The 18,672-nt window shown below is 26.0% G+C and overlaps 1 protein-coding gene across 1 annotated transcript; it reads left to right on the top strand.

Moving 5' to 3' along the window:
• Positions 1 to 615: 615 nt before the first annotated feature.
• LOC122847531 (uncharacterized protein CG43867-like) lies at positions 616 to 17,452 on the top strand. The gene is given in 14 exon segments (XM_044145291.1): positions 616 to 1,066; positions 6,565 to 6,627; positions 9,206 to 9,379; positions 9,468 to 9,656; positions 9,826 to 10,040; positions 10,506 to 10,921; positions 10,990 to 11,226; positions 11,314 to 11,815; positions 11,817 to 12,267; positions 12,352 to 12,525; positions 14,295 to 14,587; positions 14,650 to 15,700; positions 15,777 to 15,912; positions 16,045 to 17,452. Coding segments are annotated over 14 exon segments (4,044 nt in total). The 5' UTR covers positions 616 to 988; the 3' UTR covers positions 16,110 to 17,452.
• Positions 17,453 to 18,672: the final 1,220 nt, after the last annotated feature.

Below are 18,672 nucleotides of genomic sequence, written 5' to 3'. Positions count from 1 at the left end.
TTGCTCACTGGCTGTAAACTGGTTGAGTATATATATGGACGCGTGAATGCATACACAAAAAGTTATATACGAAAAAAATTTAAAAAAAAAACGAAACTGTGCAGTGGTCTCTGGCGACGCGTAATTTATATACGACCAGGTTAAAATAGTCGCTGTATTCAAATGAAAGATATATCATTTTGAAAAAAAAATATAAATTTAAAAAAAATATATAGTACGTTTTGGTCACTGTCTTTTTACCCTATCCATATCGTTTTCACACATATCATTTTTTATTTTTTTTATTTTTAAAATATATTTCGAAATAATATTTTTTCTCAATTTTTCCTACGCTATATTCGATTTTTTTTTAATATAATAAAAACTTTTTTTATTCATTCACATGAAACACGCAATCTCATTAAATTTCGCACGATCATAATAAATTTATTTAATTACTCAAAAAATTTTTAATCATAAAATAATGATTATTTTATTTTCTAATAAATTTTTAATTTATATATTGATTTTTCATTAATTATTAATCAATAAGATTATGATGATATTTTTTTTTTATTTCTCACCATTAATTGTGTGTATGAGAAAACTTTGATATACGATTGCCAATTGCAGATTCAATGATGGATCGTTGCGAAGGGTAGAATTGGGTTATTTCTAAGGGGGAAGAAAAATAAAAAAAAATATACTTAAAATATATACGTGAAAATACGACCTAAATCCTTGGGTAAATCAATCTAAAGAGACTTTTCATGCACGCCAACGAGGGATTAAAGTAAAACCACATAACCTTTCATGGTTGTGTTGTGAATATTTATTTATGATTTTAACTAACAAAAAAAAAATAATAACAATAGTGTATTGTTAAGTATAGATATCATAGTGAATGAAGTTTTAAAAAAAAAATATAAATATAAAAAATAATCTTTGAATAGATAATTTTATGTAAATGAAACGTGGTTAGATACCGCGTTTCAAAATATCATCATAAATGGTTCAACCTGCAGTTTGCATTGAAAACAACAATTCAGCCCTCGACATGGAGTCCCTCGAGGAAATGCTTCGCAAGGTAATTAAATCGTCAACCCAAATCAATTTTCAATGTGTTTATCTATCTTTGATTTTACATTTAATTTACAATTTTAACTTAATTTTTGTTTTTGCACAAACTTTGTGTATGTTTATTATTTTATTTATTTTTTATTTTACTTTTTCGTGTCACTTGTTTGTTTATGGAAATATTTTAATTAATTCAAATGTATATATCTGATGACCTAGTTTTAAAATAAAAAAAAAACTTGTTACGTGTCTGAATGTTCGTCTTAGTCGTGCAAGAAAAAATAAGTTTTGTGAAAAAAAAAAATAGTAAATTAAAAAAAAAAAAATAACGACGACGAAAGAGGACTCTAGTTTTCATTTCAACTGGTGTTTCCGGTAAATATATTCTGACAACACGTTGAATGAACCACTTAGCTTTCACCCCACGTTATTTTTCGTAATCCAACGCATTATACTCAAGATTCTCTATATTTAATATAAGATATTTAATATTGGTATAAATTAAATTCTTAAATATTAATTTACGCATATATATTTTTTAATTTAAAAACAAAAAAAAAATCATTAGCGAATTTTTTTATCTTATTAACTTGTTAGTAGAAAAATTTACTTGAAAAAAAAACTCGTAAAAATTTATTTACGATATATCGAGGAATATATTTTAAATTTATAAATTAGATCGTGATACCGGTCATTGGTATATTCAAAGTGATCGCAAGTATAAATTTATTTTACCATAAAATAATTCTGTCCATAATAATATTTTAATAGATAATAATTTCAGTAAAAAATTAATAATAATCTTGTTAATAATAAAATTTAAAATATCAATTAATTTTTATTTATTAAAGTAGAATTTTAATGATTTTTATATTGATGTTGATATCATTTACCGTTCACAATTATCTTTTTAAATTTTATACAATAATATTTACGTAAAATATAATAATGACAAAAAAATTTATACTGAGTTTGTCATTTTTTTTATTTTATACTTGAAGAATATAATAAAACAATCATTTTTATATTTGCTATATACCATTCAACTTCATTACTTTCTACTTTGCTGAAGATGTAAAAAATAGAAAAAAAAAAAACGAAAAAGATGCTAAAGTTCTTAACAAATAAAATAAAATTGGAAAATGAAATATTTTAGTGTATGGTTTTCTCTCCCATATCGCATCTCGTTTTCCCGGGTTAGGTGGATCGATGCCATCGATATAACGAGCAGCGTCTGTTAGCTACCCCCGGGCACTTTTGCGAAATCCACCCATCCATCTGAGTGCTTACTACCACACACATTTCTCTTTCGTTTTACAACAGCAAAAGAGCAACGTCAAATAGAAATAAATACCCATGAACGATGTTCTATATATTACTTATTTTTCTCTTTTTTTTTTTTGCCCTGTGTGAACCTCTTTTTTCCTCTCTCCCTCTCTCCCACCCACCCACTATTGCTAAAGTACAATGTTTTTTTATGGCACACTTATCCGATCACTTGCTGCTGTGACGACAAATAACGTTGATTTATATTTACACTTATTTGTATGTCTACTTTGAAAAAAATAAAAAAAATAAAATACTTATCACTCAACACGTAATTTTTATTCTATTATTTGATTGATTTTATAGCATAAATTTAAAATAACTTGCAAAATGATGGATTAAAAATTTAGTGTTATTTGTATATAGATAAAAAGAAAAATGAAAAAATTTGTTGTTGGTAATGGGGATTAATGGATACCATGAATCATCAGGGTAATTGTGATGTTACCCTCACAAAATGTCCAACATTCTTATCGTTCAATCATTCACAACAAGTGTGGCAAGGCTACTGACATAATCCCTTGGGTACAAGACTATCAGGTGTATGAACTATCACTTTTACTTGTCTACTATATACATTATTTTCATTTCAATTTTATTTTTATTTTACCCAAATTTATCATCCCTTTTTTGTTTTATTTTATTTTTTTTTTTTTGACACAAACAAATATGCCAAAGCAATTTTTCAATATGATTGAAACAACTTATTTTTCTTTTAAAAAAATAAAATATTATATTTTTTTATTTAATAAAAAAAAAAAAAAAAAATTATTATTATTTTATCTTTAAAATACAGTCCTTTGAAGTTTTTTTTTTTTAATTTTTTTCTGTGGTTTATTTTTCATTTGTAAATTGAAAAATAAAAAAAAAAAAATTATTGAAATTTATGGATTAATTTTAGCAATGATAAAAATAAATAAATAATAAATTTTGTCTGAGTATAAAATGTAATTGAATAAAATATTTATCAGATAAAAGAAATTCTATTTTTATTTTTTTCTGTTGGCATGAGTATTATCGACCCTTATTTTAAATCCTTTTATATCATTAAATTTAATTTTATAAAATATATTTATTAATATAATATATATATATTTGTCGACGGAAAAATTAATTCTACCAGTAATACCATTTAGTATAGTAGACCATTTGAAATTGGCCAAGGGGGAATTTAGCGTTTTGGTCTTGTGCAGTGGTAACCACACCGCATGTGCCAAATCACCAAAAGCACTTGGATCCTAAGAGATATTTCTAGTTCTGTGAAACACTGTCCTAATTGAGCTGGATATATATATATACTGTTTTTCACAATGGAAAAGCTAAATGCCTCATTGAGTATAATCAACTTTCATTAAGATTTTTATATTCTTATTTATTTATCTCGAGTATCTAAGCTCATGTCATCATCAACATTTTAACTATCTCTAAAATCTTTTGTGCTTTATTGGCATTATAAAATTTAAAACAAAAATAAAACCCACCCCATGTAAAATTTACTAAAATAATATTTTGCTATATGAATATACAAAATTAATATCAAGAATTTATCCAAAATTTAATACTTTAATTAACATAAAATAATATAAAATTATTTTAATTAACTATTGATATCTAGTAATAATTTATATAGTTCATTTAAACGAGAACAAGTTTTTCAAGTAAAAGTTTAGTTTTTGATTCAAAAAGAACAATAAAATACACACATGAGAACGCATCTGGGTTAAAATCATTACAAAAAAACTTGAAGCTTTTTTTTTTTCTTTATCTAGGTTGGAAAACTACTTGGATCCCTAAGCGATTTCTCAAACGCCCTAGTGTCGTTTCCAGTCTCTTCTTTTGGACCATAAGCCGCAGCTTTCGGTTTCTTATATATATATCCCTTTTTTTTTTCACATTTTCTACTTGCATTTGGTACTTGTCTTTTTTTTTTTTTTTCTTCCATTTATACATAAAACTATACTCAAGATATATCTGTACAGCTATCCACACTACAGCCAGACATTACACTTTTCCAAGTCAACGACATGTAAAAAGTCACTCACTAAATTTTATTTTTCATATATATAAACTTTATCATTATTATATGATATCTTTTTTTTTCATATACCTATATGTTCAAAGACTAAACGAAAAAATAAAAGTCCCACTGGACGAGTGTTCAAATGAAGATAAAGTTCGTCAACTTTTCACTTAAAAAGTTGATAAATTGTTAGTTATAAAATAAAAATAGTCTAACTCAATCTGTCTGGATCTTTATTTTACATTAGAATTAGATAATTTAAAAAAAAATAATTTTAAATAAAGAAATTAATTATTCAATGATTTTAAATTTAAGTAAATTTGTATAAACATGTTGAATTTAGAATATAAATTCACTGATGTGAGGATTTACCACAGTCTCATGAGATTTATCAAAGCTTTCAACCACAATGCTGGGTCATATTCTCTCTTATTGTAATTAATGTATGGCCCTCTTGGGATTAAAGAATTTTAGACTAAGACTTTTCACAAAATTTCACAAAGATAATATACATTTTTGTTTTTCTCTTCTTTGAACCCAAAGTTGAGTACACAATATGTATATTCAAATCGATATTGTAATATTGAATTAACTTTATTGTATAGCAGCATGAAAATATTTTTGTCATTCTTTTTTAGCAATTGAATTTGTGATTTTTCAGGTAATAAATTGCTCAAAGCTAGTCAAATTGAATTTTATACCAAGCATGTTTTTAAAGCTTTACATTAAATTGCTGTGTACAATTGCTTTTTATCACAAATCTCCGTAGACTTGATATTATCAGTTGAATATTCCTCAGAGAATATTCAAAATTCAATGCAAATATGTTATTCAATTTTCAAGATATGATATTGTTATTTTATTCTTTTCATTTTTATGAATATATTATTATCAATTGAATTATATAATATTATATTTTTCAAAGGATCAAATCAATCAAAAAAAAAAAACTGTCAATATAGAAACTCGAATACAAAAGAAGATTATTTTTATATTAAAAAAATCAGATTATACAAAAGTAGAGCTTTTAATAGAATTATATAATAAATAATAAAAATATTTATAAAATGAAAAAATAATTTTAGGGAGATTTTGAATGTTTTCGTGTAATTTTAATGGATTAATGTAAAGATTTTAGAAGCTTGTAATTTAAATGGTTTTGAGTAATTTAAAATACTCCAAATAATTACATAAAAATTATATTTTTTAAATAATTTTATAATGTATTAATTAATGCTAACTTTGAGTAATTACAAATGAAATATTTTGTTGTTTTAATTTGTGAAATAAACCCCTCGAAATAAATATGGAAATTAAATTCCCATTGAGGATATATGAATATTGTTATTATAAATTAACAGATGTCATGAGAAGACATGACTATAACAATACAATATATATTATGATTGACCCAGGGACATTGCAATTAAACTTCAAGCCTCAGGTTTGACCCATCGATTAACCCCAACATTAATTAATCACATATTCTCGGCAAATCCTCACATATTCAACACGCTATACATCAAATACTTCAAGTCGTCATTATAAATAGCCAAATGAACTAATTTATTGTCATATATTTATTGAACTTTTATACTGAATTTTAAAATTATCAATTTACATTGAAAAAAAAACTAATGTAACGTAAAAAAAATCATGAAATATTTAAATTAAATCAATAAAAATAATTGTCAATTATAAATTTAGATTTTAATAAATTTTTACAATTGTTAATTCAACTGTTAAAAATTTTTAATTTGAATTAAACTATTTTTTCTCTCGTTGTTATAATTAAATGAAAAATTTTATTTTGAAATTTTTTTGTATTGAAAATTTTGAATTCAAAACAAAGCTATAAATTTAATTAAAAAAGTTAATTTAATTTAATTATAATACACTTGTTGCATAAATAAATTTTAATTAATTTTAAAATGAAAAAAAATAATCAAAAATAACGGAAATTTAAAATGCCAGTAAAAAAATTATTCATGTCTAAATCCATCAACGCTGTGTTTATTATTTAAAAGACAAAAAAAAAAATGTTAAAAAAAAAAAACCCCACTGGCTTTTATATAATAACAACATATTTTAAGTGATTTTAGTTTATATTTTATTTTTATGATTAATTTTTAATATATTTTATTTTCTGTTTAATGTTGCAGCTGTCGGAACTTGAGCAGCGAGTTTTAGATGCCGAAGGAAGAGCAGATGAGGCAGAAGATAAGGTAATTTTATCAAATTTATATTTAGAAAATAATTTATAAAAATAGAAATATAATAATAAGGGTTGAAGAAAAAAAAATAAAGAGAAGTTTTCTATTTTATCTTGCAACTGAATTATCGGTATAAAATTTATTTTACCACCCTTGTATTTTAGGGGTTGAAAAATTGCAAGCTTACCGGCACTTGCTAAAAGCTCCGAGCTTTTTCTATTGCCTTCAAATGATTGTATCTTTTGGTATAGCGTTCTATGGAAACATAAAAAAAATATCTAGTATTTTAAATTAATCTTTGTTGGAGCTTTCTATTGTAATCCCAAAACTAATTTGTTTTTTTCTCGACTTTTTTGTATAACAAAGTTTAATGAACGTACATTTCTACTGTAAATTTAATGGCTTTTTGTATATGAAAATAACAATTAAATTTTCAATTTTCATTGTGCTCCATCGCGCATAATATAATGCGCGCTTCGCATTGATTTTTGCCAACATTGTAATATAAAAATATCAAAATGGCAGATCAGCCACAGCCAACATTTCTTTGTTTTTTTTTTTTTTCTTTTTTCAATAATACACAATTTATCACGTGACGTATTGTGATATATATCAAAAAGTATTTTCTATCTGTCTCGAAATAATAAGAAAAAATAAGAATCTAAAAAAAATTTAACAAAAAATTACCGCATTATTTCGTTTGTGATTGTTCCACGTGACAATTTTTTTTTTTTGTTATCGTTTTGCATCACGTTTTTCTATCGGAGTTTACATCAACGTGTCATCAGCTTGTTTTTCAATAATGCACCCCGCCAGGTGACACCGATGAAAGGTAAAAATTTACAGTGAAAAAAAAAACAAAAAAAATAATCAAATTTTTAATTATTAATATTAAAAAAAATAATATAATTTTAATAATAAAGTAAATATTAAAATTTAATTTATTTAATGAAAAATAATAAAATAGACATGAATGAGTCGTCTACTGGCGCCAGTTTATTCGCCTATTTTAGTTTCAACAAATTTTACGTACCATGAAGATTTATTTTATTTTATTATTATAATTATCATCATTACTATTTTTTTAATTTTATTTTCTCCCTCATCATTCGTACTATTTGTCTTTTTTGTAAAAAAAAAAAAGCCAAAATTTTGGCATTAAGCCAGAAAAACTTGATGACTAATTCAGTCTTCCCTTAATTTGTCTCTCCTCAAAAGAATAAAATAAAAAATACAATAACAAAAGTTGAATGACATTTAAAAAATTAATTAAAAAAATAAAATATTAATCTTCTGTAATGCAAAATAATCTGTATATTATAAAAAGAAAAAAAAATTAAATTTAAATGTTATTATTTTGCATGTCTGATTATTATATGTTTTTACTACTGCCATAAAATATAACGTACTTGTCTCGTTTGTAATTGTAAACTATCAATTTTTTATATCTCTTTTATTGTTCACCCTCTTACTCCCACCATCCTAGTATTTTTATATCTATATATATATATTTTTTCTTTTTTTATACTGCCACCACTGTCGCCAGCCCTTTCAACAACACTAGGCGTTTAGTTTGGCCACGAGCCAGCATGACTCACCCAGTATCTGAGAAACCCCCACAGAAAGTACACTAAAAATCTACACGACAAAATTCAGTTCAATTTCATACATTCACCAATGTATACAGACTACTGTAAAACACTTTTACCCCAAGTTTATATTTGCATGGTTTTTTACTTTCTTGATGCTTCATTTCACTCCCTCGTTTGAGCTTCGTGTGATGCTCATCTGAATCAAAGCATTCATATTTTTTTTTTTAAATTTTTCTTTCGTTACTCAGTGAGTTAACTATTTCATATCACTGAACTTGCTACCGTAAACATCAAAAGTTGAGCATTTTATGATTTTACAAAAAAATAGAAAAATAAAAATTTAACTTCAGTGGATTTTAAAAGTTTAAAAACATTTTGAGATTCAACAATATGGCATACTCATTTTGTGGTAAGAAACTATTTAAAATTAAAGCTTTTTTTCATCAATAATTTTACAGTTAAAATCAACTCTTTGTGTGTGTTTTTTTTTTAATTTAAAAAAATTCGTAGGTGAATGGCAAAATTTAAATATTTTACAAACAGATGGTCAACAACCGCCTGTTTATTTTTTAAAAATTCTTTGTATAATTTAAATATTTAAATAATTCGCTAATAAAATTAAATAATATTTATAATAATGATATAAATAATAATTATTAAAAGATTTATTTCTAAAGAAGTTTGATGAAATTTTATTTGATAACTCTGTTTCGTATTGATTTGGTGGATGAGTAAGTAGAGAAAGAAAAAAATAAATAAAAAAGAACCCTCGGGGTATCCACGATTTTACTTGCATGTACATAAGCAATATCGATTTTTGACAGCTGCCCCATGGACACCACCACCATCATAACCATTACTATATAGAAAATTAAATTCAAGGGTCAACGTCATCTTCAATAATAATTATTAATATGTTAATATATTTTTTTTTTTTTCAAATAACTATTATTGTTTATGTAAAATAATAATTTAATTAATTATTTGTCATGTTAAAGGTTCGGATGATGGAGGAACGGTTAGTTAAGGGTGAATACAACAGTCTGAGTACATCTGGAGTTGAATCACCAGCTCATTCATCATTGGCATCAACTTCTGGTACACAGAATGATAAAATTGAAGAAGTACATTGTGCTTGTATATCAAAATTAGAAACACAAGTTGAAGAACAGGTATAAATATTGTATAGAATAATAATTATTATTATTTTTGAAATAATATTAATTGTTGTTTGTTTGTTTTTTTTTTTGTTTTAAATAGAGACAATTAAGACTACAAGACGCAAGACAAGTTGAAGCCAAAGCAGCAAGAATAAAAGAGTGGGTGACAAATAAATTACGTGAACTTGAACAACAAAATCAACATTTACGTGAACAAAATAATAAGTGTAATCAACAATTGGAATTATTACGTAATCATATTACCAATATTGGACTAAGACCACCAATTGTAAGTTAATTTTTAAATTTGTTAAATTTTTTTTTCATAGAGATAATTAAGGTATATCTTTACGGCTTAATGAATTTTTAATTTAAATAAATTATTAATTTCTTAAGCATGATGAATAAATAAAGAAGCAATAGAGATATATATTTTAAATGAATTAATAAATATCTAGATACCAACAACAAGAGCATCTTTGTCCCTTGAGGTTGATACAACACTCCGTAGACGTTCAGAAATTTTAGAAGCAACGCCACAAACAATTCCAGAGAGCGTTCATCAAACAACCACTGGGGAATCAACACAAATTGCAACACGTCACAGGAGACATCTTTCTGCTTGTGGTACTATTCAACAAGCCGTCACAACAACCAACATGGATTCGTCAAGGTTATTATTTATCAATATTTTATAAAGCTTTATGAAAAAAAAACAAGTAGAAATAAAAATGAAAATTCAGCAATGCTTGCTAGCTTTGATCTATTTTTGTTAGATGAAAAAAAAATATAATATATAATTCACCCCTTGGGAGGTCTCGCGACGTAATAGTGGCTCCCGGAATAAATAGTGTGGTACCCTGTAACGTCCTGAGACTTCCTCAGTGGATACATCCTTAATTTTTTCCCAATAAAATAAAAAAATTTTAAAACAAATTTCGAGAACAAAATAAATAAATAAATTTGGCATATAGGTTTTTAAATTTCAGCAGAAACAATGAAAAATTTCGTATGTAAATTAAATATAAATTTTCATTATCAAAGATTACATGAAAAAAAAAAAATTTCAAACATTTTTTTCCATAAAAAAAAAAAAAAACAATAATATTCATGAAAATTATTATTTTTATTTTTATAGTTTATTATCAGAGGAATTGGCAGCAGCAGTGGAAAATCTTGTAATGTTACCAAGTCTACCAGGAGTATCAGAAAAAAATCGTGACAGTGAAAATTCTGAAACATTACATGATTATGCTGAAATATATACACCAAGTAGAGAAGGAATAAATTGGACTGGTCAAACAAATGAAACAACAACAGCTCCAAGACCACCAACACCACCATTACATAGATTTCCAAGTTGGGAAGCAAAAATATATCAAGTTGCTGATGGAGGTTTAGGTATTGGACCACCGACAAATGATGATGCATCAGTTGCACCATCATCAACATCAAATACAAATTCATCAAAACATTCACATGGTCATAATTTAACTGCTCATAATTCTCAAGGTTATTGTGATATTTCGGTGCCAGTATATGCAACAGTTAAAGGTAAATAATTGTTGTATTATTTTTCTTCATTAAATTAAATAATTTAATATTTAATTAAATTATTTTAGGTAGAGCAAGTCAAATACGATCTATGCCATTTGGTGATAGTTCTGATGACAGTTCTGATGGTGAAGAACATCCAAATCAAACAGAAACAAATACACGAATAACAAACAGTTCATCAGATAATACTGATTCATCATTGGGAAGTGGTAGTAGTCCATCAAAAAGTATCAAAACAACAAGTAGTTTAAGTCCAGCAAAACGTAGTTCAAGTGGTTCTCCAAGTAAAAGTGTAAAACGTGGTGAGACAACATTATTTGTAAATTATTTTATTGCATTTAATTGTATAAAAACTGTATAACAACTTGTCGCTTTTTTTGGTATTTTAGATACATCATTAGAATCTGGTTTATCAGAAGACTATGCAATTCCACCAGATGCACTTAGTTCAACATCACTTGAGACAAGTATGCCAAGTTTATTAATGCGTGTATCTGGTGAAAGTCCAAAACGACTTGAATCATTAGAAAAAGCTGGTCATCTTGCAAAACTTGGTGGTAAATTAAAAACATGGAGAAAAAGATGGTTTGTATTAAAAAATGGTGTATTAACATATTGGAAAAATCAAAATGATATTAATAGAAAACCACAAGGACAAATATTACTTGATGAAGTATGTCGTATAATACGTGCTGATGGTGCATCAACATTTGAAATATCAACTGGTAAAAAAACATATTATTTAACAGCTGATTGTATTGCAACAATGGAAGATTGGATACGTGTATTACAAAATGTACAAAGAAGAAATGCAACAAAATTATTATTAAGTCGTGAAGATAATAAACCAACAATACAAGGATGGTTAACTAAAGTTAAAATGGACATGCTAAAAATGTTGGTGTGTATTAATTGGTAAAATGTTTATTTATTTTAAATGTCCAAGTGATACAAATCCAATTGGACAAATAAATATGAGAGATGCAAGAGTTGAAGAAGTTGAACATGTATCTGATAGTGATAGTGAAGAAAGAGATACTGAATGTCCACATGAAAGAACAATTGGAATATTTCCAACTCATCAAGGACCAACATATTTATTAATGCCACATAAACAAGATAAAGATAGTTGGTTATATCATTTAACTGTTGTGTCAGGTGGTGGACCAAGTGATGGAACACAATATGAACAATTAGTACAACGACTTATGGAAACAGATGGAGATCCTGGATGTGTACTTTGGAGACATCCGCTATTATTACATACTAAAGAAAATATTACGAGTCCATTAACTAGTCTTACATCTGAGACACTACAGTCTGAAGCAATTAAATTATTCAAGGTACAATTTTAATTTATAAATACTTGAGAATAAGTAAAAATCAATTCTAATTATTGGCTGGATTTTTTTGTGGTGATGTTTTAGGCCTGTCAACTATTTATGTCAGTTGCTGTGGAACAAGCTGGCATTGATTATCATGTGGTACTTGCACAAAATGCACTACAACAATGCCTAGATCAACCAGAGTTACAGTCGGAATTTATTTGTGCACTTGTTAAACAAACAAGTCGTCATACTCAGCAACGATTGGGCGTACAGGTAAAAAAGGCCGCCAAAATTGTCTCGCTGGGTACTGCGCGTGTTGTAAGTCTTGCTTGTTGTTTAACAAAATTTATATTTCATGTACTATTTTTTTATATATTTTTATTTTAAATATGTACGTTTGTGATTGACAAATTAAAAAACAACAAACGTACCTTTTCAATATTAAATTATTCAAAATTTAGTAATTTTAATTAAATTTATTATTTTTTTTTCTACACATTTCATGAGTCAATAAAAAAATGGTACATGAAGTATCCTTGGTCAAGTATTTTACCATGGAATATTCAATCCAACGTAAACTAACATTTTTTTTTTTTTTTCTACATAATTATCTCAACTTTACTTTTCATTTCAACGAAAGCTTAATTTTCCATTAACTTTTTCAAAGACTTGAAGGTAATACTTGACCAAGTTGATACATAAAAAAAAATTGATTTTTATTTAATAACATATATTCACAATTTTTTTTATTATTTGCTGCTTTTGAATGCGCTATATTGTGCGCCCTAATTTTATTATTGAAATAATATTTAAGTTGCATGTTGTGTTTGCGTGTTTATGTGTCATTATCACGCTCAATTGAGCTCCTCTATTATTTTTATATTTTAAATCACCTATCTTTGTTGTCATAAATCATAAACCCTTCACACGAGAGCTCTAAAATATTTTGGCGAATTTCACTTACTCAAAACAATCAATAGATAATCAATTTATCAAAAAAAATAATTATTTTAATTATATTTCAAATTCAATTTTAATAATAATTATTCGTCAAAATATTATTGAGCTATTCACAAACACTTGCAGAATGGTATGTTGGTGTACATAAATAAAAATAAAAAATCCAAAAAAAAAAAAATATATCTATATAAAAACACACAGAAAAACAATTTTTTTTTTTTTTTTTTAAATCAACTCTTGCCTCTGATCAATTGATATTTTGCAATTATATAAAAACAAAAAACTATTATTATTTAATTTTTTTTTTCTTATTTATTTTTTTATTTCGTATGCCGCTTGAAAAAAAATTAGTTTAAATTTGTATTTTAATTTTTAAAAAATGCAATTAAATAGTAGATTCGAAAATGACAAAAAGCAAATTAAATTAAATTAAATATAAACCGAGTGAACCTCCATCCCTGCTTAATTATCATTTACAAGTGTCATGGATGGGGTGTCATACCTTCTAGTGCAAATTAAATTTAAATTGTTACCCTTGAGCTTATTTACCTTCCACCCTTATTTGTGTTTTGATTTTGTTTTTCAATTTAAAAAAAAAAAAAACAAAAAGAGAACAACAGCTCATTTATTTTTGTAATTAAAAATTATTTGTTTTTTTTTTTCACTTTATTATCCCAACTGCAATTGTACCCAAACCTTTTGCATTTGCACACTAACTTGAGAAAATTATAAATTAATTATTCTCATCATGTCAGAGATGGGTCACATATGCAGGTATTATTATTCATTTATTAAATAATATAAATCATGCTTATAATGATAATTATACTCGGTTGACATGTTAATTAAATTCATTATTCACTTGAATTATTATCGTCATCATAAATATGTGGAATAAAAAGAAAACAAAAAAAGAAAAATAATAATAAAGCTTCAAAATTAATCAAGCATAGAGTCAATTTAGTTTCGCGATGATAATTAATTTAAAAAAATAGAAATAGAATATCGAAATTAGGTCTGTGATGTAATTTAAAAAAAAAAAAAAAACGGATGTAGTAGTACGCCAGCATACCATATTGCAGCAGCTCCTACTGTGCGCCACGCAATCGCTCTTCACCTGTGATACGCAAAGCCCCGCTGCAAATGGGGGTGGTGAAAATGCAGATGCCCAATCAACTGCATCAACTTCTCACAGTCCCACGCTCACACAGGGTCATTCAACATCAAACATACTCGACTGCAAAACAAATCCGGCTCAATATGTATTGGTACAAGGATGGCAATTATTATCACTTGCTGTATCATTATTTTTACCGAAAAATAATCGTCTACTCTGGTACCTGAAACTTCATTTGCAACGTAATGCAGATTCAAAGTAAGTTTTTACATCATTAAATTAATGCAATTTATTTTAATTGATTTTGGTTTTTTTTATAGAACTGAATGCGGTAAATATGCAGCATATTGTGAACGTGCACTAGAACGAACATTACAAAATAGTGGAAGAGAAGTTAAACCATCACGAATGGAAGTATTATCAATACTTTTAAAAAATCCATATCATCATTCTTTACCACATGCAATACCAGTACATTTTATAAATGGTACTTATCAAGTTGTTAGCTTTGATGGTAGTACAACAATTGAAGAATTTATTCATACACTTAATCAAGAAATTGGATGTCGTGATGTACATCAATCTGGTTTTACATTATTTAGTGATGATCCAATTGAAAAAGATTTAGAACATTTTATTGATTTACAATCAAAACTATGTGATATTATATCAAAATGGGAAACAGCATTACGTGAAAAAGGTTCTGGTAAATTTGAAAATACACGTGTTATACAATTAACATATAAATCAAGATGTTATTGGCGTGCAGCAGCTAAAATGGAAACAGATAGAGAACGTTTATTATTATGTTATCAAGTTAATCAACAAGTTGTACATGGTAAATTTCCTTTAAATCGTGAATTAGCATTTGAACTTGCTTCATTAATGGCACAAATTGATTATGGTGAATATCATAATGACAAAGGAAGAGGTAGTGGTCAAGGTAGTAATCCAAATCATTTGGTATTACAAGCACTTGATAAATTTTATCCAATAAGATATCGTACAAATATAACTGCTGAACAATTACGTGATTTACAAGAAAAATTACAAGAAAAATGGATTGGCTTAAAGGGTAGAAGTGTTGTTGATTGTGTTAGAATATATTTAACATGTACAAGAAAATGGCCATATTTTGGTGCAACTTTATATCAAGCTAAACTAAAACAACATGAACCAATAACATTATGGATAACTGTTTCTGAAGATAGTGTAACATTACTTGAATTACAAACAATGGCTGTTATGTATCGTTATAATTATTCAAATATTGTTACATTTGGTGGTTGTTTGGATGATTTTATGCTTGTTGCATGTCCAGATGATGGTGCTGCTGAACAAAAATTAATTTTTGCACTAAGCAAACCAAAAGTAAGCAAAGAAAATTGTAACATCAATTCAATCAATTAAGAATCATAATTATCATGTTTTTTTTTTTTGTCTACAGATTTTAGAAATAACACTACTAATTGCTGATTATATGAATGCACTGGGTCATACATTGCCAGGAACACCACAGATGAATACACTGACTAGAAATGGATCTCATAGATCAATTAAATCAACGATGAGACCAGCAACTGGTAATTTTTCAATCGAATAACGATAAAGAAATTATATATTTTTTTTTTCAATTATAAATTTAAAAAACAAATTGTTCAGTATTATTATTAATTATTATTTTTATTATTATCATTGATCTTTCTTTCTCGAAGGTTCGAGTTGTCTTCCAACGCAACCTGACATATTAAAATCAACGCCTGATCATCAAAGACCATGAGATTATACGCGTATAAAAATTTTTAAATATACAACGTAATATTAAAATAAGGGCACTAATTAAAATACCACACTTTGGCACTAAATTAATATTAATAATAACACTGCCAATAGTTAAATTAATAAACACAAAAACAATATGAAATATATATTGCAGTTTTTTTTGTAAATATATGTTAAGAAAAAAAAATATTACTGCAGTATTTAGAACAAAAAAAAAAATGAATTAATTAAGGCTTATTGCTGATACCAGTTTTAATACAACATGTAAATAATTAATATTGTCGTAATTTGTGATGTGTAGTTTTGAAATAATGATAGAGAGATGCAGGACATCGTACTCTTATTATTGAGTACACTGTAATATTGTTAAATAACCAATTTTCTTGCCAATATTAATGCAATTTATTTAACATTTTTTAAATTCATATTACCGATAAAAGTATGAAATTTATTTTTTGATTATTTTTCATATATGAATTATTTAAAATTTAATTATGTCTTGTGTAGCTAAATAGAAATTAATTGTAAATTTGATTTGAAAATACATTTTTAAAATTGATATTAAATGTAGAATTAAAAATTAATTTTAAAGAAAAAAAACATAAGCCATAGGTAATATTGTATTAGTTTTATACTTTAATACCGATTTAAAAAGAAAAAAAAAAAACCAGAAAACAAATATAGAAAAATAATGTATCAGCTTTTAATTTGTTTGATAATTATTTAATTTTTTAAAACTGATTTTTAAATAAGAAAATGAAAAAAAAAAAAGCTAGTCTCTACTTGTCGAGTATTTTTTTTTTTTAAAGATAATGAAATTTTTTTAAATGAAATTGTCACAGTTAAAAAGTGTACAAGTTTTGTAATTAATTTTACAAGACCAAATAATAAAATGTAAATGAATAAAAAAAATATTGTAAAAATTTTATTGGGACAAGTGTTCCTAGTCTAGATGTCTTCCTGTCTGATATTAATCAGATCAAGTTTTTAAAAAAAATATAAATTCATATGTGAAATTAAGCTGATGATAGGATCAACTGTTTTATCATTGTCTAGAGAATCAAGTATGAAATAGAAAATAACTATTTATCAATAACTATTGGCAATAGTACAAAAATGTATGACGCAAAAAAAAAGATACTGAGGAAACTTGTTCCCTAATTTTTTATAAGAAGAGCTGATGAATGCTCCTGAATTTGAAAAACGAAAAATTGACAAATGATAATGTATACAAAAAAAAAATATTAAAAATGTATTTGTAAATAGTCGTTAGGTATACGATATAGTATTAAATTAATTTGTAGAAAAATTGACAATAGTCCTTTCATGATAGAAATAAAATAATATCATACTCATAAATAAATATTCTAAAAAAAAAAAAAATACTTCAAAAAATTGTATTGTGGACTATTCATAAATAATTGTGATTTTTTTTTTTCTAAATTTATTATTTAGATGACTATTATAAATGCACGAATGATTTTATCAAGTGTATTGTACTATTGTACAAATAAAAAATTGAATTTGAATAAATAATGTTCCAAAAAAAAATCTGGTCTTCAAGTGTATGAATATTTTAAAAATTTAAAAACAAAATTAAACAATTTTTGTTTTAAATGTAAGCGAAATGAGAAGTTTTATAAATTAAATTTTTTTTTTGATGATGATAATGTAGTGGTTGATCCAGCGGATCCAGTTCAACATATTGCATCAAAAGGGAATTCAGACTTGTAGTCAGAATAGCGTTCGTGTTAATCGGGACTACGAAATACGACGCAGCAACAACTCGGATAGGTAGGAAATATTTTTCCACGAATTCCCTCTCTCCTCAAAATTTATACGCCGTTTGTTTACTAAATAAAATAATAATTATCAATTATTATTATTAAAAATAAATATATTCGTTATTAAATTATCGCATCAATAAATCGCCGCAAATTAATAATAATAATGTTCGCAAAGACAATTAAAATATGTCGAAATTTTTCAGCAAAAAAAAAAGACGCTGCTAACAATGGCAAACGAAAAAAAATTTTATTAATAAAAATGACGGGTATTGTCTTGGCGTAACAATAAATCTGTCACGAATATCAATAAAATTTATTATATCGAAACGAAAATATGAAATAATGATACGTGATAATTATAATGATACGAAAAGTAAAAAATAAATTTCCAATTATATTTCGAAGCCGACGCGGCGGCCATTTGATGGCCAGAAAAAAAATTTATTTTATCTCAATGATTGTTGTTTAAAAAGACGATTGAGAGATAAAATAATATTAAATAATTAATGAGATATTGGAAATTTATTTTTTTTAATGATTAAATGTTAATAATGATGTATGAAATAGCCATTACCAGATGAAATGACAGGACAGCAGGAGCTCACGTAGAAAGCGTCTTGAGTTTGGGCGTCGAAGTTTACCAATGGCCGCCAAATCGCAAAATTGCGCAAAATTGGATTGCCAAATTAGTACACGAAAGTGACCGCAAAAAGAAGCAATTAAAACAAGTGCTGTTGTCAAAAAGAAGCCATCTCTGATTACGACGCCATCTAC

Source organism: Aphidius gifuensis, linkage group LG1, assembly GCF_014905175.1.
Source record: "Aphidius gifuensis isolate YNYX2018 linkage group LG1, ASM1490517v1, whole genome shotgun sequence".
Taxonomy (NCBI): domain Eukaryota; kingdom Metazoa; phylum Arthropoda; class Insecta; order Hymenoptera; family Braconidae; genus Aphidius; species Aphidius gifuensis.
Note: the sequence above shows the minus strand (reverse complement) of the source record. Positions and strands in the feature narration are given on the sequence as shown.